The sequence below is a fragment of the Argiope bruennichi genome, chromosome 7 (assembly GCF_947563725.1).
Source record: "Argiope bruennichi chromosome 7, qqArgBrue1.1, whole genome shotgun sequence".
NCBI classification, from domain to species: domain Eukaryota; kingdom Metazoa; phylum Arthropoda; class Arachnida; order Araneae; family Araneidae; genus Argiope; species Argiope bruennichi.
The window spans coordinates 117,987,116-118,014,302 of record NC_079157.1 but is presented as its reverse complement, the minus strand read 5'-3'; the positions used below and the strand labels follow the sequence as shown (position 1 = coordinate 118,014,302).

The following is a 27,187-nucleotide window of genomic DNA, read 5'->3' as shown; positions in this document are numbered from 1 at the left end:
TATTACTGTGGAATATTATGATTGCTCTGCTACTAGAGCCATTTAGATCTTATCTGCTTTCTCTTTTCATGCCTGCTGCTGTATTTTTTTGTTCCGGCTTTTTTAAATTTTGTATTAGGCTGTTTTTAGCTTCTTTTGCATCTAGTACACACACATATGAAAGATTTTTTTTGAATAACTAGTCTTTTAATGGCTATTTATATTATATTTTTAAAAATTTAATTATGAGCTTTTCACCTGTATAACGCCACTTTTATGACACACCTAATCATCATCAGAATAGATAAGGATAGTTATATATAGTCTTAGTCATTTCAAGTCTGTTTTTTTTTTTTTTTTTTTACTGCCCGATTTCGAGTGAACATGGTAGCTAGAAAACGAAAATGGCTAAATGCATAAAATTTTATAAGTAGGTTTAGCATCTAAAATGTCCCTGTCAGATTTGGAACCAAATTCGCCTAGATGTTCACCGTCTGTCTGTCTACACTGTCCTATATATGTAAACGCAACTACTCAAAAAGATTCAAAGATTTAAATAAATGAAATTCGGAATGCGATTTTATGAATACAATTGCAACTCAATGAAGTAAAGCAGGTTTAGCATCTAAAATGTAGTTCCTATCATATTCGTCTAGTAGTTCACTGTCTATCCGTCTATACTTTTTTTATACTTGTAAACGTAATTGCTCAAAAAGGCACTGATTTAAATAATTGAAATTTGGGATGTGATTTTGTGAATACACATCTATGCCTTCTATGAAGCCTACCTTCTATTTCTATGAAGAATTTTGACTTTAATTAGTCGGAAAAAAATGCGTACAAAATGCACATTGAATTTTGTTGCAGCTATGTATTTAGTATCGCATGTCAGTAATTAATCATCATAGATTTTTTTATTTAGTGAAAAAGCTGGACTCAAGTAAAAGATCGATCTTTTACAACTGTTGTTTGTCAATGTACACAAACATCTGCTTTCTTTACTGTACTATAAACACACAAGTCTCGTGCGTGGAAATAGTAATGTCGGCACTGATGGTATTCACAATCTTGCCTAAAGTCTATGAGGGAAGAGGACAATTTTGGGGAGTGGGGTGGCGGAGAGGCGATAACACTTTTATTAATATGTTAGAAAGTTTTAGAAAAGAATACTCCTGCTGATTCTTACATAAAGTGCAGGTTAAATACAAATGGGAATTGTGTAGAAATATGTACTTTTAGATAAATATACTGACTTTTTATTGTTTATATTCTTGCAAATAATAAAGCATACTCAAAAAGTCAGTAGGTCATATTGTTGAATAAAATATTATTCTAAAGATAAGCTTCTGCTTTTTTTATCAGGATTAGTTGGATACCACCTCTAAATTACGCGATGTGATCTGTATGATATAAGAATTGTTCAAAACGATCTACAGAGTAGACGATTAGTTGGGGTGATGTCGGGGGGAAGGGGGGGTGCGGGCGTTCTGTTCCACCTGTAAGGAATGATGTGTCCTTCCAGTCGGGGGGGGGGCAAAAAAACTTGTGTTGGAAATTTTTTTGGCAACAAAATTTTGGGAATTTTTTATTTTTTTATTTTTCTTTCACCAGAGACATAATGAAATTTACTGCGCGCACCTGGATAGCTGAATTTTGAATGCTAAAATAAGAAATCTATGAAATCTTTGGTGTCAAAATCGCCAACTTTTTTCAAGACAGAAAATTCAGTTGTTTTTATTATTTATACGACATCAAATCACAAGTTTTAAATGGTCTCCCCAAAACTATCTCGTATACACTCTAATAAAGGCGTTATGCCAAAGAACACGCCTTACTTAGCATTGAAGTACAATAGTTACAAAATAGTAGCTTTTGGCGTCAATATAGCATTTTACTGCATCTATCATGTAATCATTGGCAAGTTATTTGGCGATTTATCCTTGGCATGCAGTTAATAGTATCCGAAAATAGTATTTCTATTTTAGACGTGTTTTTCTCGACCGGTTCAAACCAAAATCTGACACAACACTGCAATTGTACTCACAAAATCCCATACAAAATGTGATATATTTAAATCTCTGCGTCTTACAATGATCACGTTTACAGGTTTCTGATAGTACAGACCGACAGACAGCCAACTCGTTGTTGGTTTTGGCTCAAATTTTGCAAAATGTCTACACTGTAGATGTTAAATCTGTGTATAAAATTTTATCTATCTAGCTCTCTTCATTTTCTTATTATTATGCTAATTTATATTCCAATAGCCGGATAGACAGACTTCCTCCGAATGAATTTTACTAAAAATTTGATGGAAATTTACACGTTTGGTATAAAGTCCGTATATCAAACACCATCTGTCTGGGCCAAAGCACTTTTGAATTATCTTTGTCGCAGACAGACGGATGGACATTTTCAAAAAATATGTTTTTCGAACTGAAAAAGGTTTAAAACGTGTAAATTCTTTAAAATATCGAGTTTGAATGTTTTGATGATTGCTGTACTTTCTCTATATTACGTATTCGAGAACGTAGAAATTCATCTGGATTAATTTAGTTTTAGTTATATTAACGTCCCGTTTTAAAGCAACACTAGGGTTATTTTGGTACGGACCTCATAATTTTATATAAGATTTTCCTTTCAACACTAAACAAACTACCAAAAACAAAAACAAAAAACCCAAAAAACAATCTCGAGAAAAATGTGTTGCGACATAAATCGTAAATATTTTATTTAAAAGTAGCTAACGATTATTTTAATAATTATAAATTTTATTTTGTAAATAGTTGTAAAATTCAGATTGGCAACAGTGATATTTTTGGAACTTTTAATTTTTTGTATTATAAACGATGCTAGAATTTAAAATGAAAATAAGTTGATGTAAATTTGATAATTTTATTTATAATGTAGTAAGATTTAGTTTTATAGTAAGTTTGCATTTTATTTTTGTTCACACACTAATACAACAGATGTGAAGAATATAATTTCGAAAATGCGATCGATATTTGACCCGAAGAATGTTAATGAAAGGTGATAAAATCACTGTAATTTACATGAAAAAAAAAAAGATAAAAGAATGTTGGAAAAATTTTGTTGACGCCGCGGTCTCTTGACATTCGTTGTCAATTTAATTTATTTATGATTATCTTTAGGTTTTGTTTTGTTTCGCCTCTTTCAATGCATCAAGCGTTTTTCAAATTACTTTAAGCAAGATAATTTGGGTTGCGAGTTCGAACCCCGTCGACCGGAGACTCTCCGCGTGTATGATGGCTGGCGCACATATAAATCTGTCGTGATCACAAAGTCCTCCATGTTGCGAGTAATACCACTGGGAGTATTGGTTCAGAGGTGATCGTTCTCTGATTTAGGTCTAAATTACGATCTGTGGATGAATGAATGAAATGCATGAATAAAGTCAGTCCGCCCCGTAAAAAGGGCTGTGACGTGTGATTAGCTAAGTCGTACTCTTGGCCCTAGCTGGCGCTACTGCAAAAACAAGAGACGCTCATTCGGCTTAAATCGGTGACAGATAACTGTCAGCGGGCTTGTAAATTGCCATAAGTCACAAACAACGACACAAATATTTCTGAAAGTACAGACCAACAGATTGTAATACTATATCCTAGAAGGCCCGTAAACAGTATCCAGAAATCTAAGACTCCGAAATCGTTTCCAAACCGATTGGAACAAAAATTTGATATAAAATTACAGTTGCAGTCACAAAATCAGATATTAAATTTGATATATTTGTGTCGTTGCGTTTTGGAGTTGTCGTGTTTACATGTTTCTGAAAGACTTTCAATCCCTTATTGGATTAGGCTCAAAATTTATTAGCTATTTAAATATAGATATTAAATCTCTATGCCGAATTTTATCTAATTCTATTCATTTTAATTGATTTGAATTCAAAATTGTGTTAAATGGTTATTCGAACAGCCGGATAGGCAGATTTCATCTGAATAGACTTTGGTGTAAAGACCAACTTTGACTACGACATTAGTTTTTTTTAAAATTATGACAATTTTATTTGTTTGCAAATTTTCTCTAATTTTAATAAAATTAAAAAAATATTTTAAAGCAGTTAATAAGTTAGTAAAGCATATTCTACTACAATATTTTTTTATTGTTTTGATTACTGCTTTTATGCGCATGCCTGTTGCGATGATATTAATTACCTTTTTGTTTTGCCCATTATCGCTGCTTTATAATTAAGACAAATTTTTGAGAATATTTTAAAATTGAATTTAAAAAATGACTATCGTTGATTTTTAAAACACTAGACTGTTTGAGTGAGGGAATTAATATAGGCTTAAAAGAAGTAGCTTAAAAATCAAAAACAAGAAATAATTTTTAAATTTTAACAAGGCACAAGAATTTTTTATGGCATTATATTGTTTTAAAGAAAAAATTTTTCTTCGAATTGTGCGTTGCCGAAATCATTATGTATAGAATTCTTAAAAGATCATCACACCACAATTTTTTCCGATCTATCTTCGAAAATCTGAAAGCTTCGAATCTTCTCGAATTGATCAAATCGTTGCATTCTTTTTATCGCTTTATTTTATTTTATTTCTCGTATTCGTCAAAACAAATCGACTGCTTTGATGTTCATGGTTTTGTCTAAAAGAGCCTTGAAAATTCGGAACAATGATCTGTTAGTTTAATATTTTTTTCCTCCTATTCGTTTAGAACATAGCAGCAGATCTGCAGCTGAGTAAATATGCAGGTGAAATGACCATTATATGTTGAGAACACGGAATATCATCAAGCCATTGTGAAAATCGTAAATAAAATGAAAGCAGGAATATTTTCCATAAGAATAAAGTTCCTGAATATACTAACATTCCACTCAAAAAGAGTAAAATTCAGAAATATTTTCCGAGATTAGCGTTTCGGTTTATTATAAATGAAATATGACTTGGGGTGTGTCACTAGTATTGCTGATGTGTTGTCAAATTTTGTGAAACATTTTAAATTACATCCGGATATAGCAGCGTTCCTACGACCTGTGCTTCTGCAGACGTGGCACACTTTCCCCGCTTTCCCCTCTCTTCTGGTTTTCCAGGATTCTTTGATACCTGTGGACGCGATCCGGAGTTTTCCGCAATAAACTGGATAGACATCAAAGAACTCCTGAAAACTGCAAGAGAGGGGAAAGTGTGCCACGTCTGCAGACGCACAGGTCGTAGGAACGCGGCTTATAGCTGACAGGTTGTATATTCATAATTTCATACCCATACGAATAGATAATAAATGGTTAAATAATAAATTAATTTAAATGCTCAACAAGCCAGATAAATCAATGCGATCGTATATCATGACGGTATTAGGCCCTCAGGCTCACCATCTGTCATTGGTTAGTGGTGCCCCAATTTCTAGATTCCTAGTTATCTTTTCTCCACTCAATTTTACTATATTTTTGGCATAGTGTGGCGATATTTGGCTCTTGCGCTATTAGACATAAGCCAACCCAAAATCCTGGCGATATCAACAACAATACGAAGGATTCAATAGATGATAGTTGGAGCAGAAATTAAAAATTTATAAGGATAAAATAAATAAATTAATTTATTATAATTAATTGAATTTGTTTTTTTTTTTTTTTTTTTTTTTTTTTTTTTTTTGTCTCTCTGGGATTACTTTGCACCAAAAGGTAATCGAAGGATAAAAAAGACAAAAATAAAAAAATTGCAAATAAATTAATTTGGGAATTGAGAGCAAAATTGCTTATTTTGAACTCTGTTGATTTATGAGGAGAATTTCAAAATATCTACGGGATTCACATTGTTTTTGGATGAAGTGAAGCGCGCCTCATTGTGAAAATACAATTGAATCGCTGTATATCGTATACAATCGAACTTGTATCATGTCTTATATCATACCAAAAAAAAAAAATCGATTCAAAGAAATTTCAATGTCATAAACGCATTTTGCAAACCTTTAGGCCGGGATAGCCTGGTTGGTAGGGCGTTGGATTCGCGTCCCTTGAGTTGCGAGATCGAACCACGCCTTCCGAAGACTCCTCGTGTGTGTGGTGTCTGGCGCACGTATAAATCTGTCGTGGTCACAAAGTCCTTCATGGTGAGAGTAATACCACTGGAGGTACTGGATCAGGGGTGATCGTTCTCTGATTCAGGTCTAAATTACGAATGAAATGCGAGAATGAAGTTCGCCCCGCAAAAAGGGTTGTGATGTGTGTGTGGGTAGCTAAGTCGTACTCTTGGCCCTAGATGGCGCTACTGAAAAACAAGAGACGACCATTTGGCTTAAAATCAATGACTTCTAAAGTCAGTGGGCTTGTCTATGACAAGTGCCCTTAGAAAAAACAACAACAGAATTTTCAATGTTTCCAGATGAAGATCTCCAAATTTGTGACGTTTTTAGAAATCTGTAATGATACTGCTCACACCGCATAGTATATTGATCCCACCACATGGAAATGTGGCATGGCAAACTTCCATGCCACACAAACTTGTGGCAATTTGTTCCAAGGCAATGGATTTAACACACTCAAAATATACTCACTAGAGTATGTTATCATACTTGTGATGATCCCAGGATCAAAAGATCCTCCTTTTTACCTATTTTGCTTTTTTTAATCAGGAATTTTTTTTCATTGTTTTATGTCAAAAATGCTGTTATAATTAATTATGCATAATAATGTTTGCATTTATTATGAAATAATGTGGCTTGTCTGAAACAAAAACTGTTCGCAATACGAAATTGAAATTTCCGCTGTTCATCCTCCACTGCTTCTGGTTTTATTATTATTATTATTTCGTATATGTAGTAAAGAGAAAGTATAGTAATCGTCGAAAAATTCGAACTCGGGATTTTGATGAATGTCCACGTTTTGAAACTCCCGGAATTCGAAAAAGAAATGTTTAGAAAATGTCCGTCTGTCTGTGAAAAGATAATTCAAAAATGCTTTGAGATAAACGGTTGAAATTCGGTATACGGTCTTTGCACCAAATTTGCAGCTTTCTATCAAATTTTGAGTAAAATCTGTTCTGAGATAGTCCGTCTGTACTGCTGTTCGAATATAAGTTATCACGATAATTACAAAACGAAAAGAACTAGATAGATAAAATTTGGTGCACAGATTTAACATCTATAGATTAGACAGCTGCCAAATTTTTAGCCAAATCCAACAACGGCTTGACTGTCTGTCGGTCTTTACTTTCAGAAACATTTAAATACGATAATTCAAAAACGCAATGACTTAGATATATGTAATTTGTTATAAGATTTTTTGACTATAAGTGCAGTTTTGTGTTCAAATTTTGAGTCGGTCGTTTGAGAAAAATATGCCTAAAACACAGATTCAATTTTTTAATGCTATTAACCGCATGTCAGAGATTAAACGCTTAATAACTCGCCAAGAATCGCACGGTAGATTCAGTAAAAAAGCTAAATTCACGCCAAAGTTAATATTTCGTAACCATTGTACGCCAATGCCTTGTAAGGTGTAATGTAGTTTATTAAAGAGTATGCGAGAAAGTTTTGGGGAGACCACTGCCGTTGGTTTACTATAGCTTTGTTTCTGTTTCGGCTTATCCAGTATTGATGACAACTTTATTTTTGCTCGATTCCAAGTAATAGCGAGAAAATATGTGACATGACAACATGCCCCACCCGGTTACCGCAACGATGCAGCTGGGTAGAAATATTTCATATTAATCATCTGAGCTGCAAAAAAGAAAAGGAAACACTGAATCTGACGGGCATAGGATTAAGTTGCAGAGATCTCGTAAGTTGGATCTGTTAATATTTTTTGGACGTAACACCTCCTTTGTTGTTGAATAATAAAAAAAAAAATAATAAAGCTGGTATTGAGAATAAATTTAAGAAAAGCAATTCATATATTAAAACATCCTTTTATTAGTGTATTTAAGTGTAGAATTTTTTAATTTAATCATTTTCTTCTTATTTCTGTTCTTTGATTTACAATTCATTATTTTAAATGTTGAGGAATCTTAAAATCACTTTTTCTCAATTTCACTTCTAGATGGCGACTCTGAGAGGGAATCAAAAATTAATTAAATCATTTAATCAACTGATAATTACATTCAGAAAATATCTAAATAATATATTATCATTAAGTACACATAAGTGTACAAAATTTCAAAATTCTAGCACATAAGGAAGTAAGTGGAAAATCGGTTACAAAATTCCATCTTAATAAACATGAAAACAAGGCAAGTTAAATAAAAGTATTTGAAAACTGAAATTAACTTGAAGTCAAATGCCCTTTTACTTAAATGTAATTCTATAGAAGTATGCTTTCGCTAGAATATATACTGTGCATTAAAAATTAAAATAGCCAAGACAAAAATTGAAATGGGTTTGTTTAAATGTTAAGTGCTGTGTGCTAGCATGAATTTATGGTAGATTCTTTCTTAGATTGAAATGAATCACCATATTCTGCGAAAATTTAGTGACCAGACGTCTTGAATGAGTAAATTCGATCTTTGTTCTGATTGGACGTTCCTTTTTCCTAAAATAAAATGATGATCTGGAGCTGCAGAGGTCTGCTTATAATGATTTGTTTTACATTTCCAATTCAGAGTCTAATTATATTAAATATCTACTGTGTCCTGGTAAATGTTAAATACTAATAAGTGACATCGTATTTAACATTAATATATTAATTTGATTTATAATTAATTGGACACTGGACAAGCCTTCCGCTTAGAAATTTGGAAATGGGATGCCAAATCAGATGACATCCTCGTCGTCTAATTATAGTTCAAAATGACAAAGTTTGTTTCAAAACACCTTTTGTGTTATTTTTAAACAAGACATTGATAAAAGTAAGTTAAACTAAAAGTGGGTGTCTGCTAGGATGTTAGTTTACGTGGTCATTGAAATTTATCATGCGATTATGACATCATCTTGAATACTCCTTTGGAAATCCGATCGCTCTGAACTGTTGACTTATCCACATATTTGAATTCGTAACGAGACCTGACCACATTTTGAATTCCTTTATTTAATATCAATGTTTGCACCTTTCTTTATTTAATGCGAGTTTGCGGTTAGTCAATTTTTGATTTTCACTCAGAAACTTAGTGTCTACTAATGTAAATATTTTTAAAATTTCTCCCGGACAAAGGCGAATTTAAATAGTTGGTGAGTTGGGGTTGCTTTGTGGTAACGTCATCTAATACCCCCCCCCCCCCGTTTGGCCTTTGACTTGGTCGGGGTTTGTTTATCTTATATCTTAAATAGTTTGTTGCCTATACAGTACACTTTTTTTATTAAACTGATTATTATTTATTTATTTCCACATTTCAATACATTTTTTTTCTAATTCCTGAACATTGAAATGATTTATTTGAAGTTAATAACTTTTATTATATTAACTTTGTGAATGTGTTTTTATTTATTTATTTCTAGTCTCCTCAGGTGACCAGCTGGACCTCATGCCGGAATATGTGACTAAAAATTAACAACGTTATTGTTTTGCTTCTGAATTACTTGAACATTCTGAAAGCATGAATTATTTGTTTGAAAGAAAGCAATAATCGTGGCTTTATTTGCCAAAAGGTTATGTTTGGAATCGGTTATGAAATTATTGTTATATGGAATTGTTCTATAATTATCTGATGTCGGATTAACCAGGATATTCCCGAGTGTTTAATTTTGTCAGGGAAAAAAATGATCGGGATGTCTCAGTTTTTCTTTGTACTACTAAATAATTAATACATTCAATTAATGGGCCGATGATAAGTTTACATTGTGTCTCATTGTTTGCTAAAAAATATCAGTTGCCTATTAACTGTCATCATAAATGCTGCTTGAAATGTTTTATTTTTTTCTAAATGTGTCATTTTAAGGGTACAGAAACTGTTGGAAAACTATTACATTGATTTATTAGAATTTTGAAATTTTCGATAACTGGTTATGTTTGATGTTTGGATTCAATAATTTCATATTTGTAGGTAATGATTTATTATGTATTTGAGATATATACAAAGTATGGATACTTTTTTAGGATACCCTGTACTTCCTAAATATCTCTAAAACTATTTGCTAAAAACTATGAGCAGATATTAAATAACGAGTATCTCTAGCGCATTCTAAAACATTTGGTTCTATTGCCCTTCCTTTACGTACGCCCTCTTTTCACTAGGGGATGTTAGATTATTATTTTTTCTTCAGGGTTTTTCTATTCTGCTTCGGAAATAATAGATGGGTAGTCAGTCATCAAATGACCGACAAGATAAGATATTTATTTATTTTTTATGGGGCTTCTACATCGCCTTCGAAAAGAATGCAAGTTAAGAACAAAACAAGCAGTTCGGAAGAAAAGGTAGTAATTTTCCCGAGCAGACGATAACAGGGCGTCTCCGACCTTCGAACCGTCTGCGGAATAAAATATAATCGTGATTTATTGTGAAGATATATTCCAAACGGAGTCACACCCCTTGATTGAATTACGAATTCTTCCCAGAAAAAATAGTTCTCCTTCCGAAATTGTGTGTCGTATTCGATTTTCGACTTCTGACATTTATTAGAAAGTTTTCTGAAGACATATGACACTGCAGATGTGCGAATGTCGTAAAATATCAACATAATTAGTTTATTCAGTCGTTTGCTTTTCAGAAGGTTCGAATGCAATTTGCATTCAAATTTATCGTCTGGTGTATTTTAGGAAGAATATACGAATCAGAAACATCATCTTTTTAAAAAGAAAAGAAAAGAAACAAGCGAACATAAAAAAAAAATTATTCTTTTGCTACATAATTTTTTATAAATTATTAAACAGTACAGTGGAAAATATTAAAACAATTAAGTTATTGCAAGAAAAATTATGAGAATTTTTTGAAATATAAATTGTATTTAATTCTCATACGCCATTCATTATTTTTGAATTAAAAAGCATTATCGAATTGTTTGTTCTCAATGTTATATTTTTACGGTGTATTAATTTTTTTTTAATGTAGATAAAAATTTTTAAATTTCATTTATTATATTTTAATTTTTCTGTTTTGATGCCTAACATTACAGAAGTATCCTTAAATATTTACTTAGGTTCGATCGATTTTTCATCAAAGCGCATACATCGTAATCTTCCCCCCCCCCCTCCCCCACCAATCACATAAAAGAGTTCGAGGGGGGAGGGGGGAGAGTTGAGAAGTAAGGAAAACTTCACTATATCGCATTAGAAAAATTTCTGCCACCAGCACAAATTCCAGATATTTTTCTCAATCTAGGACAAAGAAACAAGACTTGGAATTGCAGTTTTTTCTTTATCTGTAAGTTCTGATCACTTTATATAAGAATAAGTAATCAGTAGAAAGCAATTAAGTTGACATTATCGTATTTTAACCTTTGATCTCGTAAGTATTCGTTTTTGAAGATGACTTCTGCCCTTTTCTATGGGCGTATTTATTTGTTTTTCGATAAAACTTCTTTTAAACATTGGAAACGAGCTAGTTAAGATCTGGTTTCAGATGCTTAAGCTATTTAAAAAAAAAAAAAACTTTAAAATGTTTTAATGAAATGTGTAATTGAGCGCAGTGGGTGATAGATAACTGCACAGCTGCGTATATGTCAGCAAATGAGTTTGGGCCGAAAAAAAATGTATAAAACTGTTTATCTTCGTGGCAGTAATGAGAATAACAAATTGTGCTAATTTCGCAATCATTCTTGTTTTAAGGGCAGTCGGGAAAAATTCACTAGAGTATTATTGACATCTAGAAATAAACATTATAGTGTTTCTCTCTCTGTAAGTTCTACTCCTATGGAAAGTAATCACTTGCTTAATTTTCATTTCATAAGATATTTTTAAACATTACTATATATTCAGAAGGAAATTTTAATTTATCATTTAAAACATTTCCGGATGATAAGATAATATTTTCCAAGCCAAAGTTATAAAAATTATTCTGAAAGAATTTTACTGTTCTGATTATCATAAAGCATTATTAGTATTCCTGGGAATTTGTAAATTATGTTAACACTAGAAAATAGTCTGCATTCTACCAACGAATTATTGACAACTGGAGATTAAACGTTACAGTGGTTTCCTTTTTATGTTTTATTTCTGTGGAATATAATAACTTAGGTAATATTCGTTTGATAAGATATTTTTAATCATTATACGCAGTAATTAACTACACTGGCTCCCAAAAGTGTTCGTACACCAACAAGAATCAATTAAAAACCTCATTATTTACCATTATATATTCTTATTTTTACATGAAAATTTTTTCGTAGCATATTTTTACAGTTCTTAATAAAGCAGTGAAGAATAAATTTTAATTACGATGCAAATTATTTTTTTTAAAATGACAATAAATAAAATTGCACAAAAATAGGACACAAAAGTGATCATACACTTTAAAAAAACATCACTAAATATGAAATTTTCTAAATTTTTATAAATGTTTAGTATTTAGTAGAATATCATTTATTCTTTATAACAGCTTTTACACGTTTGCGCATAGATTTAACTAAACAGTCGGTTTCTTCTGCACCGATCTTGTTCCATTCTTCGATCATTACTGCTTTCAGTTGGAATTTTCGATTTAATGTCGTGACTTCTTATTCGCACCTCTAATTCTTTCCAAATATGTTCTATAGGGTTTAAATCCGGTGATTGAGCTGGTGTTTTAAGGGTTTGAGGGCAATGATAGAGGCAAAAAAGACGAACATTCATGGCCGTGTGCTTAGGATCGTTGTCTTGGTAATACACAAAGTTGTTTAAAATGCCCAATTTTTGTGCTGGCGCTTTTAAATTATTATTGAGAATATTTATATAAACTCTATGATCCTTTATACCATCAATGAATACTAAATTGCCTACTCCAGCCGCTGACATACACCCCCAAACCATGACACCTCCACCGCCATGTTTTACTGTTCCAACTAAATTCTTGGGATTAAGTTATTCGGTGTTTTTTTTTTTTTTTTCTCTCCATACAATGATTCTCCCATCCGACCCAAAGATGTTAAACTTACTTTCATCTGCAAATAAGACACGATTCCAATAGCTCTCTGGCTGGTTTATCATAGATTTGGCAAATTTAAGCCTAGCAATTCTGTTCTTCTGACTTACAAAGAATTTTCTTCGTGCAGAGCGGTCATGTATACCAGCATTCCGAAGAATTCTACGAATAGTTTCACAGTAAATAGAAGTTCCATTTGATTCATTATATTGTGCAGTAAACTTTATTGCACTCAGACGTGGATTTTTTAGAAATTTACTCACAATATTTCCTTGACTTCTAGTTGACAGAATTTGAGGACGACCATTACGAGGTTTGTTTGCAATCCTTTTTCCCTCTCTGTAACGTTTTATTATGCTTTGCACCGTTGAATGAGGTAGATTAGTTATAGTTGCAATGCCTCTAATTGATTTTCCAGCTTTAAAATGAAATATAATTAATTTTCGTACGTCTAAACTCGTTTCTTTACGAATGCGCGTCATATCTAAGAATAAAGTAAATAGAGTAAATAATTCTGATATTAAATACTGAAATCAAACGATTTTAGTATATTTTTCAATTAGAAGAAAAATAAGCCGCAAAAGATATTTTTATGATGAATTTAAATAAATAATGTTTGGATGTACGAAGACTTTTGTGTTCTAATTTTGTGACATTTTTTATTTATTTATTTTTTAGAACAATACTACTTGATTTTTTATAAAAATATTTGTTCAGTTTTATTAAGAACTATTTAAAGATGCTAATTAAAAAAAAATCAACTAATAAAATGCTTTATTAAGAAGTATAAAACACAATTTCTGCAAATTTCTTTAGTGTACGAACACTTTTGGGAGCCACTGTATATATTCAGAAGAAAATTTTAATTTATCATTTAAAACATTTCTGAATAAGATAATTTTTTTCAAGCCAAAGTTATAAATATTATTTTGAAAGAATTTCACTGCTTTGATTGTCATAAAGCTTTATTAGTATTCCTTAGAATTTGTTAGTTATGTTAACATTAGAAAATCTGCCAGCGAATTATTTACATCTCGAGATTAAATGTTACAATGTTTCCTTTTTTACAAGTTTTATTCTTGTAGAATATGTATAATCACTTACGTAATATTCATTTCATAAGATACTTTTAATCATTATAGGCAGTATATATACATTTCTTCTGAATATATATATATATATATATATATATATATTCAGAAGAAAATTTTAATTAATCATTTAAACATTTACAAATAATAAGATAATATTTTCCAAGCCAATGATATAAAATTTATTCTGAATAAAAACGTGTTTAAAATACAAATTCGATTTATGTATACTATTAACGCATGCAAGGGGTTAATCGCCAAATAACTCTCCAAAGATCACTCGATAAATTCAGTAAAAATGATAAATTCCCGCCAAATTTTAATATTTCGTAATAACTATTGTACGCCAGTGGCAATCTCTGGAATAAGTCTTTATTGGAGAGTAGGCGAGAAAGTTTTGAGATGACCACTCCCGCTGGCTTTAGTGTTTGAGATTCCAAAGAAATATAAATAAAGCTGTTTTTACTGTTCGCTTTCTCTGTCGATATTAGTAACTGTGACTGCAGTAATCCGTAAAGGAAGAGTTTCTGATCTGTGGAAAAAGCAAACACGATACTCTGTTTTTCGCAGTATTTTGTCTCGGCCGAACGCTCTTCCTTTCAAAAACATATGAGCAGCAGACTGTGAAACGATGAAACGGTTGGGAAAATGGGCAAGAAAAGCAGAATCAATGTTCTGGTTGATTTTTGTGTTTGTAAAACGTAACCATTTCCGCGTCAAGAGCGGAAATCATTTTATCTTGCTGCAGATATGGCTGGCTCAGGAACGGAAACCGACCACCACAGGCGTGTTGTTTTACTCTAGTTGGCTAAGCAGAGAAACCGCGTGCATTTTTTTTTGTTTGTGATCAAGAACGAGTGCATCCTCTAAAATTAGAACAGCAGTATTATTTTTTTGTATTCAAAAGATCAACAAGCCGATACAGAAGTTCCGTTTAAGAACTCTGACTTAGTTATGATAAATAATAGGAAACATCTGGCATACATGGTGCATTTTTCCAAAAAGAAAAAAAAAGTCTTTTATTGTTTTTCCAGTCATTAGATATTTTCTTATCACTCTCCGAATTGGACTTTTAATTTTATTTAAAACATTGGAAAAAGAAACTCTTGCATAAAAATGCTTCTTACATTTCTCTTACATAATTTTTAATGTGGAGTACCTATCTTTCCTTGTCACAACCCTATTAGAAGAATTTTTATAACTCCTTCTTTCATTAATTTTTAGAATCATTAATACCTAACGTGATTATTTTTATTTTCACGTATACGAAGTAAGAGGAAGTAATGAAATCGTCAAAATTCGAACTCGGGATTTTGATGAATCACCACTTTTAGATCTGCCCAAGGTTTAAAAAAAAAAAAAGGAAAATGTCTTTTTGTGACAAAAATAATTTAAAAACACTTTGAGATAGTTGGATAAAATTTGGTATATAATCGTTACTCCTAAATTTTAGATTTATACCAGATTTTGAGCAAATCCATCCAGAAGTCTGAATGGATTCTACCGTGACCTCCGAGAGACCTCTCACGACTTACCGTGACTTCTCTCGGGGGTCACGATTCTACCCGCCTGTTCGAATATACGCTTATACGATAACTACAAAACAAAGAGAGCTAGATGGCTAAAATTCAGTACACGGATTTAACATCCATTATTCCACATCCATTTTATATGTACTCAAAAAAAATAATAATAATTAATCAATCTCGAAATTTTGGCGAATTTCCACATTTCTGACCATCCTAATTTTTGAAAATCTCTTATATTAAACGCATGTTTATACAAGCTTGTTAAACATCATTAATTTATTTATTATTAATATTATATTTGTTATTATTATAAAACTAAATAAATGTAGGTTTATTGAACTTTTTTACTTAGACCAACCACTATTTATTAGAATCGTCTCAAAAATATTATTTTCTAACTCTTTAGGAATAATTTAATTTCTTAAATTCTTTAAAACATATTTTCTATAAATCCTTTAAGTAACGATTTTAATTTATACTTCCTTTTATGTACTACACATTTAATTAACTGATAATTTTCATAAGCAAGACTTTGGGCTTGAGCATGACCCTCCCCTCCCCTCCCACCTATAATGTTAACTTCTATCCATTTTTAGCTTTTGCATTATATTGATCAAAAGCTGAGCAATACTGTATTTTTTTACTAAACAAAATTGAATTGTAAACCTTGTAAAATGTTTGAATATACATAAATAAAGTATTGGAAATTTTAATTTCTTATATATTATTTATTATACATATTTATTTTACATATAATTAATTTTCATAAATTAGCTATTAATTTGTTAATTTTAAAAAATAGATTATAAATATATGCATTTATGTATTGGAGAAATCGTTACGTCTAAAATAATGCATTACTATATTGATTTAACATCAAAATTTTCACATCCCTTCTTTTGATGATTTCATATTGCTAAGTGGAAACTGAAAAAGATTTTCGTGTGAAAAAGGGATTACAGTCTTCTATCAAATTAGCTAAAAGATAAACAATAGCATATATATTTTTTTCTTTTCGAAAAGATGGTTAAACAAATTATAAACGATGGAAGATGCTGTTCATTTCAATATCCTGAGATGACCACTTTTTGACTATTATATTTCACTGAGGGATGAACTGAATTTTCGAAATTCTTCATCATTTTTTGACGTTGATTTCCGCCTTATTAGATACTTTTCGTTCAATTTTTTTTCACATGTAGATGAGTATCGTGTCATTTCTAACCGCATTATTTTAATTCAATCCACGTGTAATCCGAATTTACTTTATTGTTAAATGTAAACATTTCCTCGTTTCATCTTTCCTGTCACCCCTATTTTAACGAATTAAACTCATCCTAACACATGCGCAAAAGCTCGGTGGGTTTTAGAATCCGTTGACAAATAATATTTGGTTATTTTACATTTGATTAATCAGATGACATAATGATAGAACAATTTTAAAAGCTATGTAATGAATTAACATCATTACTGAAATATCATACAAAGCGATACTAATCCTATGCAAAATCCTGACAAATAACAGCACTTACATTTGTAAAAAACATGCAAAATATAAAATGGCAACAAGCATTTATCCAATACAACTGGAAATACCGAATACCGAAGCAAACGTTTGTAAACATGTTTGATGTGCATGTACTTCAACTGCGACTCGCTCGCCAACTCATTGACAATTCGTTCCTTTTCTCTAGTTTTGAAAGATAGTTTCCTGGAAGCCGATACGGAAGGAAGAGGCTACATTGATTGTCAAAATGTTATATCCGTGGTGAGGAGAGCTCTCGGCATTTCGCTCAACAACCATGAAAGGGAAAAAATCTTAAAGAAGGCTGAAATACTCGCTGGCAGAGGTGAGTTGTAATAACCTTTTTCGTTTGCTATTTTTGGTATAGTCTTATTGTAATTTTGTATCTCTACTCCTTCCCTTTTTCTTCTTCTTTTTTAATGTTTATGGAATGAAAAAAATATGATAATATAGTTTCAGTGAAGTTCTGAAAGGGCTGGTATTTTACTTTTGGATATTACTTTTTCGTATTCGAAGTATAGAGAAATTATCGTAATCGTCAAAAAATTCGAATTCGAGATTTTGACGAATCTCCACGTTTTAGACCTCCCTGAGTTCGAAAAACACATTTTTAGAAAATGTCCGTCTGTCTATCTGTCTCTGACAAAGAAAAACTGAAAAACGGTTTCAGCTGGATGCATAAAATTTGGCATATGGTTCTTACACCAAATTTTCAGATTTCTATCAAATTTTGAGAAAAATGAGATTTTTGAAATTGAGATTTTTGCATCTCTGAGTTCGAAAAACACATTTTTGGCAGCATGCCTTTCTATCTGTTTGTTTATCTGTCTCTAACAAAAAACTAAAAAAACGCTTTGAACTAGACATATGAAATTTGATATGCGGTCTGTTTTTAGTCTATTTCTCTATTCTATTCGGTCTATTTGTACGATATATTTGTAGATTTCTTTCAATTTTGAGCAAAATCTATGCAGAGGAAATCTATGTGTCCGTCTGTTCCAATATAAGTTAACACGATAGTTACGAAACAAAGAGAACTAAATGAATAAAATCCGGTATACAGATTTAACATTTATAGTTTAGACGCATATCAAATCGTGAGCGAAATCCACAGATTGGTTGCCTGTCTGTCGGTATGCATTTTCAGAAGTAAATAAACTCAATAACTCAAAAATGCAATGACTTAAATATGTCACATTTATTATATGATTTTGTTTTACTGCAATTGCAGTTCTGTGTCAAATTTTGGTTTCATTCGGTTGGGAAAAAATGCGTCTAAACCATAAATCTTCTTTTTTAATGTTTATGTAATGGAAGCAAGTAAGCTTTAGGACTCCCACTCCCACTGGTTCTCTAAATCAACTCTTGATTTAATACTTTGCCAATGCCTTTTATTTTAAAAGATTACCAGCCCGAAATAATTAGATGTGTTTAGCATTGGTTTAATTGATTTCTTTGCAATTCTTCGATAATAGAAATCCACTGTGTTAAGAAAATAAAATTAATTTTCTGACTGTATTCGAATATACTGATTTATTTGGACGGCTCAAACTTATAATGACTTACATTATTTTTTTAAAGATATTTTTATATTATAATCAACTATTTCTGAGAATATTTGCCAAATATATATATATTTTAAAATTGTTTATACGAAGTTTTTTTTTTTTTTTTTTTTTTTTTTGTCACAGTATATTTCGGAAAAATTGTTATATTTTTATGCGTTTAAGAATTGTTTTAGTGGGGTAATTGCTCAGCAGTAGTTTATAAATCAAAGTGAGGAATCATTTTTTTTTGTTAAACAAATATTTTTGATTAATTTAGAATGATCTTTAAAATAACAATAATTGTCGGATACAACATAAAACTTTTGTTTAATTTATTTGTTATGTTTGTGTTTTAATTTAATACTGCTGAAAAAAACATTTTATGCACGATTATTTCATAGAAATAGTTATTTATTTGTGTGTATAATAAAATGAAAAAAAAAGACTTCAAAAAGAATTAATAAAAATGATAATAATTAAATTGTACTTTTTTTTATTTCAAGATACGGATATTTATTTGTTACGTTTCAAAAAATAAGAAATAATTTTAGTTCTGTTATTTTATCCTTCTATAATTATAATAAACATATGGAATAAAATTTTGTCGATGCATCATTTTTAAGAAAATAACTCTGTAATAATTGTTTTGCATGATAACAAAAAAGTTTTTTTCCTATAATTCAAATGATTCAGACAAAATGTATTCCTGATAAATCAATATTCTTACACATATTAGAAAATTTTTGTGCAACTTCTTATTTTGTAATCTATATCTTCTATATCTATATCTATACTTATAATAAAGCTCAATGTGTGTGTGTGTGTGTGTTGGCGCTCTACAGGCCAGGTCATTTGACATACAGCTATCAAATTTGGTACATGTATACCTTAGAGGTCGGGAATGTGCACCTGGGGTCTCTTTTTGTGAAATTTTAATTAGAATTTTAATTATTGATTAAAAACTAACTTTCCCGCCAAAAAAATCTTCCATTTCCCCCACCGCCAAATGAGTAAGGCTTCCGTTTCTTTTTTCTCCCAACAGTAATGAGGCTAGGGTTAATATTTTTCGGCGGATTCTTTTAAACGACTCTGTTTATTTTCTTAATGTTTTATGCATTTAAAATGAAACATTGTTAATTAATCCATGTTTCAGATTCATTCTGAAGTACTTTTGAATTAAAATAACACAGAATAAAGGAAATTAAAAATGTATAATCTGCCTAGCGTTACCCCAACTGGCGTCGAAAAATTCACGCATTTGCGTTACCTAACTGGCGAAGAAAATTCACGCATGCGCATTGTTCTGATTGTTGTCATGACAACCACTTTCAACGGATGATTTAAATTATTTTTAGGTTAGTTGCATGCTTTTGTAAGTAAATTTTATTTATGTTAGTTATATATATTTTTGTATATGCTTATAGTTTTAAGTACATCGTTTTTTAAGTAGTTTTTTTTTAACCTGTTTTCAATGATTTAAATTATTTTTAGGTTAGTTGTGTACTTTTGTAATTAAATTGTATTTATGTTAGTTATATATATTTTTTGTATATGCTTATAGTTTTAAGTACATCGTTTTTTAAGTAGTTTTTTTAAACCTGTTTTAGACCGATTATTTTAAACGATTCATTTTATTTTCTTAGTGTTTAATGCATTTAAAATGAAACATTGTTCATTAATCGATCTGTTCATGATGAATCTGAGAAAATTTTGTTGACAAATTCTTGAGATATTACATAAATTAAGAAAGATATTCTTTAGTGTCCATAAAGTTTAAACTCTCAGTGACTCTATTATCAGTAATCATATTATTAAAAAAAATACTTTGTTTCAGTAAAAAATATTATTATATTAATTGCAGATTAATCATTTACACTTTAATTTAAAGCATAAATTCTACGAGGGGTAACAGAAAATGAGAGAGATACATATCACGTTATGACTGAAGGCCTTTATAATATTATGAGTGAATTATATGACTATCAAAATGTGAAGTTTTAAAATATTTTGCTGAAGAATCTATTAAAGTTGGAATTGCATAAAATATTTAATTTTTAAAATTTTAACGAACATTAAGATTGGCGAACCGGCTAGTATATATATATATGACCTTAAAAAGGAAGGACAATTCCCTCTCCCTTCCCTTCCATTTTCTCCTAGTCGTCTCTTTTACTAATTTGTAACAAAATTTAGGTAAATAAACAAAATTTTTCGTGTTAATTTTTCCGGTGGAATTAACAAATTATTTTAGCTAATTATAAAAACATATGAAAATGTAAATCAGAAATATCATTTGCTGCTCTGATTATAATTCATGACATGCATTCTTTTTCTTATTATTATTGCTACAATATATCAGTTGCTAGTAGATAAATAGAATACCAAATAATAATAATAAATAAAAATATTTACTTTTAGATTTGTTCGAAGAATAAATTGTTTTCCCTCGAGTTTGTTGATTGATAAATTAATTGGTTCTTATCTAAGAAATAATTCATTTTTAGTGGTTATTAACGAGTTAAAAAAATCCACAATTAAATTTGATTTAATCAAAAAGCCCTATTATCAACCGTTTTAACGTTAATTTTTCTTCTTCGTATATAAAATATAATAAAAATTACTGTAATTGACGAAATAAATAAATAAATAAAATCAAAATTAGATTTTAGCTAATCTCCATTTTTTGCATCCCCTTCCCTAAGTCCGAAAAACACATTTCTGGAATTATATCCGCCTGTCTGCCAGCTTGATAACTCATAAACACTTTCAGCTTGACAGGTGAAATTTCGTATATTGTTTTTACACTGAATTTGTGGAATTTTGTGAACTTTTTTGACCAAAATCCATTTTGAGAAAGTCTATTTGTCTGACTGTCTGAGAACAAGTGAATGCGATAAATATAAAACTTAAAATTTAGATATAGGTTTAGCTGTGTTCGGTGTAGATCCGTATCCGATTTGGAACCAAATTCGTACGGATTGACCATCTGCCAGTCTACTTTCTCATGCATTTAAACACTATAATTAAACTATATATATATATATTGTCTTCCTGTTTTAACCACAAGACAGTGATTAATCGACCTCTCCCTGTAACAAAATTGCCGAAGATCACAATTTAGATTCAATAAAAATGCTGGATTCACGCAAAAGATCGATATTTCGTGATTTTTATTGGTCAATAGTGCAATTAATACACAAGTATCGGTTTTCTTTACTAAATTATAAGGCACACAACTAACTCTCGTGTGTAACTCTGAAAATAAAAATCTGAGCACTCGAGACATTCACGTTTTGGCCAAAATCCACAATTTTACGTAGGATAGGGTAGGAGGAGGTAACCCCCATAATAGAGAATATCCGAGAAAATTTTAGGGAGATCACTGACTTTTTAAAGCCTTGAAAAGTATTTTTTTAATGTGTTGTTCTAAAAATTTCAAATTTTCCTGAGTTCAATGAAGCTGTTATTTATAGTATTAAATAAAGATCAAATATTGTTATAATGTTTAATACTGCTTCTTTTTGATTCATAACATTATTCTCAAAATATTTTAATGATGCTCCTGTTTCTTATACAAATTAATGTTTATTTTTGTTAAAAAATAATATGTTTCAACTGTGTTTTAATGCGTGAGAAACATCTCTTACGAGCAGCATTTAATAAGCCGTCTTTATTCATTTTAAAAAGAAATAATGGGGAAAAAAGAAGGAGAAAAAATGAAAGAAAAGGGGGGGAAAAAAACATTCTGTCTCCACACCAGACTGTTTATTTCTAGTCTAAATTAGCAGTGACAGGAGTTACTGAGCGATTGGATTGGGTGACTTCCTGGTCAAAGGGAGGTGAAAACGAAAAAAGAAACATCAAAATGAAAAACTCGTTTGGGGGTTTTAAAGGAGTATATATGGATGGAAAATATATTTCATGACATGCATTTCGCTACTTTTTAGGTTGAAATGAAATCGTTTGAATTTAAAATCATTAGAAATCTATTTTGGTTTCTGATTTTGAAAATGAGTAATAAAAAATATTAGACATAAAGAGTAAAGAAACATCAGTGTTATAGCCGGAAACCTTTCCGCTTTTATAATTATGCCTATGCACTTAAAATTTAGATCTAAAATATTTAACATATTATTAAAATAAAAAATAATCTCTGTCTTTCCTTTTAAAAAAATTAAGAAGATGCGAAACTCTAGCTAAATTCTTTTAGAAGTATTTTATTTTTAAACCTTATTCATATTTATCCAGCAACGATAACATGAACACATTAAAAGATTTTAATATCGTCGCAATTCGCATAAGTAAAAATCTAACAAGTAAAACGATGAAAAGTGTTATTGGAAAATATATTAAAAAATATCCATTAAAAATATTTTAAAATAAGAAAAAAAAAAAATCCAGAGTTGAAATTATTATCATTAAACAGCTGTTGCTTTAAATTTAAAGTAATGGAAAAAGAGGTTCATGTGCAAAGATATTTTCTAAGTTATTGGGGAAAAACTTGAACTTTTTTAAAACAGTTTATTTCATTGCACATGTCACAATGAACAAATAGTGTGTCATCTATAAATATTTATTATAATAAAAACTTATGAAACAAAGCAGTAATTTCTTTGACTAATAAATCTCAAATTATACAACCCTTTGCTTAAATAAATGCTTAAGATGATAAATAGACACATTAATTGCAATCCGGGAAATAGTTCCGTTTTATAAATATAGGAGGTAACTGGGCAGTGTGGGGGCCCTGGCAAATATTTAGCGAAGGATCTAAAGAAAATTAAATTCATCGCTTGCTATAAGAGTACTTTCTTTCTTCCTTTCGTCTTCTTCTTTTTTTTTTTTTTTCTCCTGATAAGTTTAATCTCTCTTTATATTATTAGCTGATTTTAAAGTGTCTTAAAATTTAGAAGTAAGATATTCTTCATTCAATATTTATTTACCTTTTTTTCACACAACTTTATTTATTTTTTAACTAAAAATATTTTACAAATAGATTCTATATTTCGGGCATATCATTTCATCTAAAATATTCACATCATCAAAATCCAACCTTCGACAACCTGTCGGTCTTTGGCATTCCACCACTGACTTCAATGTATATAGTTTGCCATAATAAATTGAATCAATTCTGATCTCTTGCACTGGAAACAACAAGTAATGACTAATTTTGGAAAAAAATAACATTCGAATTTTTCTTCTATAATTAGCGAAAAAAGCTATATTTCAAAATGTGTATTAGAGAATTAGTTAATATTAAAATTTCACCAAATTGTGGTAATTAGTGTTAAAATGTAATAAGAGAGATGTTTCTTAAAATCTAGCATACATTTTTTTTAACATGATGAAATTTATATTTGTATAAATGTAGGGACTAATTAATTTAAAAGCCATTTTTATGGCCCATTGAAAAATCTATTGTATTTTAATTCATTATAAAATATTAAACGTTTTTTTTTTTTTTTTTTTTTTTTGCTAAACAATGCTTTTTTAAGACAAAATGAATAACAAATTTTCTTAAAAATAAATTATTATAAAATAAATTAATTTTTAAGTACCAAAAATGATTTATAAAGCAGTTTATATGATCTTTATTATATGATAAATATTTGAATAAAACTGAAAATAAAATGCTTTTCTTTAGTCATTTTTTGAATTATTAATTGGTAAAATAATTTTCAGCTCGAAATCATTTATTCTGCACTTTTGTTGTAACTGTCTAGATCATTAAAAAGTAATGAGAATAATAGCAGTTTTTATTTATTTATTTTCATAGAATAAAAGAAATAAATTTTATTCTTCAAATAAATTAAGAGAAAATTATTTTAAAATAAAAAAATCACTAATTGGCGTATGAATATTTTATTAAAAAAATTCATTATCTTATTTCCTTATTATATAAATTTATCAGATATGTTTTCAACAAATAAGTTGAAAAGTTTCATAGACAAAACATATTTTCCGTTTCTCTATCCAAATAATATTCAACAGAGCTGCCATAGTCACGCAGAGGAAAGCGATTTTAAATTTCATTTCCCAATACAAATGGAACGCTACATAGAAAGCTACTAGAGAAACCCGGTATAAAAACCGGATTTCACACAACCAAGAAATAATTTTTTTTTCCTGGGTTCTCGCCAGCGATGTGATCTGGTTGTGGTACTCAACTGCGAAGTTTGTGGCCGCCGCGGTCTTATCATAAATGCAAGAGTAGCGTAGAATGAATTAACTGTGGTATGATTCACCGCGGCTAAGTTTTCGACCGGCATTTCGATCAGTTGCACGGCGTGTTGTGAGCTTCGTGCACGTATATCGCCTAATTTATAATTTTAAACTATTCTACTAAATGTTTAAATGAAAATTTCATCAGTTTTTACGCTCCCGAGTTAATAAATGTGAATATCTGGTCGCTTTCCTTTTGGATATGTTATTACTTTAAAAAGTAAGTTGTTTTTATTTATCAAAAGAAGTGTAAGGTTATTATTATTTTTTGCTTTGTGAATTCAACTGTCATTGTGTAAAATAAAATGATGATTCGTTTTGTTTTGTTTCCTCTAGATACAGAAATGATGTTTAATCATATTTCCAGTAGAAACAGTGTTTAATTTTTTTCTCGCTTCGTTTTATCTTGCAGTGGTTTTCGTCTTGTTGATAAAACAGATTCTTTAGATTTCTGAAAATAATTTTTTATCATTTGCAAAATCAAAAACATGCGTTTGTTGGTAATTTGTTTCAATTTTTGTGATAATTCGTAAAGGTTTCTTTAATTAGCTTGTTACTGTCATGTCTTACTGACATGTTGGCTGTCATGTCTGATCCATATTTTTCTTTTATTTTTGGATACTTAATTATTTATATCTCGAAGAAAAAATTTTTTTTCTCTTCTAATTCTTCGAGTATTTAAAATTTTTTTTTTTCTATTTACATTCCAAATATACTTGTTTCATTATTAATGTTTAATCAGATTTTTCAATAAATTTTCTTTTTGAAGATTGTTGAACGTTTTACCTTATTTCAAAAGTTAATTTATGTAAATTTATTAATTAATATACCGTGATTGAGATTTACAACCATATAATATTACAATTGATGCATATGAATTAATTTTAAATATTTTTATTGCAATAGACTTTACAGTTTTCAGTATGTCTAGCATAGACATATTGTAGAATGGTTTTATTTTAATATATTTAATTTGCGTTCCTAATTTATGTTTTTGAAGTTGCAATGCAGGAAAATTTCTCATTGAAATTTAAATATTGCATTTAAAATATCCTACTTTAACTTTGAAATTATTGAATTTTAAATATAATTCGTTCAAAATATGAATGACTTGAACTTGATATTTTTAAATTAATTGTATTTAAAATTAGTATATTTTAGCAGTAAGTAACAGTAAAATGTTTTTAAATTATAATTTATGTTTAACATTCCTAAATTAACATTGTGTGATTTTTGTATGCGAGGAAATATAATGTTATGAAATACCTTGATACATTCTTTGAGAAATGTATAACTGAGTTTCAAAAAAAAAAAAAAAAAAAAAAAAAAAAATGTCATTAATAATATATTTTTTAAAGATTTCCAACATTTAAAATGAGATCTTTTAACTAAATCAAAATGATTTAATGAAATTTTTTCTTTAAAATATTTTCTATTCTAAAAAAATAATTCAGGTTTTATTGTTTATAGGGCAGTTGAGTGTGAATGCTTTCATAACAGTTATGGCTGATACACTAACAGAAACTACCCAATGGGGCAATCTAAAAACAGATGTGGCAGGTTATGTTGGTATCGATACATTGCAAGAACAAATTCGTAAAAAAGTTCTAAAAAAGGGCTTTGAATTCAATATCATTGTAGTAGGTGAGTTGAATCTTTTTGTTTTTATTTATATTATAAGAGATTTTTTTATAGGTAATATATTTTTTCATGTCATTAAAAAGTTTTAAGATTTACTTTTTAAAGACAAACAATCAGTTAAATAAGCAGCTTGTTTGCTTAGTATTTATATCCATGCTGTTGATTCAATTTCTTAATCTTTTTTTCACCTTTTTTTATGAAAGTTATTTCTTTACTACTCTAGTTTATCTGTATTTTTGGCATTTGCTTATTTTTATGGTCCACAGGTTTACTTGATTGTTAGACTATGCCAAGACTGCCTAATCTCTTTTACATAATGCAAGCATTTTGCAATATATAACTTGGTTATATGGTAATAAAACCTAGCGGGTATAAAAATAAAGATATACCTTATTTTCTAAAGTTTCATTTTATATGCATATGAAATACATTGTTTGATGGAAAAAGTAATAAGCTCTTTTTCAATGACAATTTTATTTTTTTCATTGATGATGATAGAAATGATTGAATTTTTAATTTTTGTAAAACTTTCTTTATTAAAATTCTACCCAGTGTGTGGCACACATAGCAATGCGAGGCAGAAAACAGGATAAAGAGCTTCTAGAAGTACATTAAAAGCTTTTGTAGTTTCAAGAGATTGCTGAAAATTTAACTGAAGACGCATTTTGGTTTAGGTGCACAATTACTACATAATATTGTA

General features: G+C 29.7%; 1 protein-coding gene across 3 annotated transcripts in view; it reads left to right on the top strand.

Moving 5' to 3' along the window:
• LOC129975923 (septin-9-like) overlaps positions 1 to 27,187 on the top strand; it is a 130,675-nt gene that overhangs the window by 91,698 nt on the left and 11,790 nt on the right. For 2 of the 3 annotated variants that reach the window (XM_056089212.1, XM_056089213.1), the window contains exons 3-4: positions 17,247 to 17,402; positions 26,317 to 26,490. In XM_056089212.1, the coding sequence (XP_055945187.1) occupies positions 17,247 to 17,402; positions 26,317 to 26,490 (330 nt within the window). Of the gene's footprint in view, positions 1 to 17,246; positions 17,403 to 24,803; positions 25,067 to 26,316; positions 26,491 to 27,187 lie in introns of those variants that run through there. The other variant, XM_056089214.1, reaches the window with a different exon arrangement.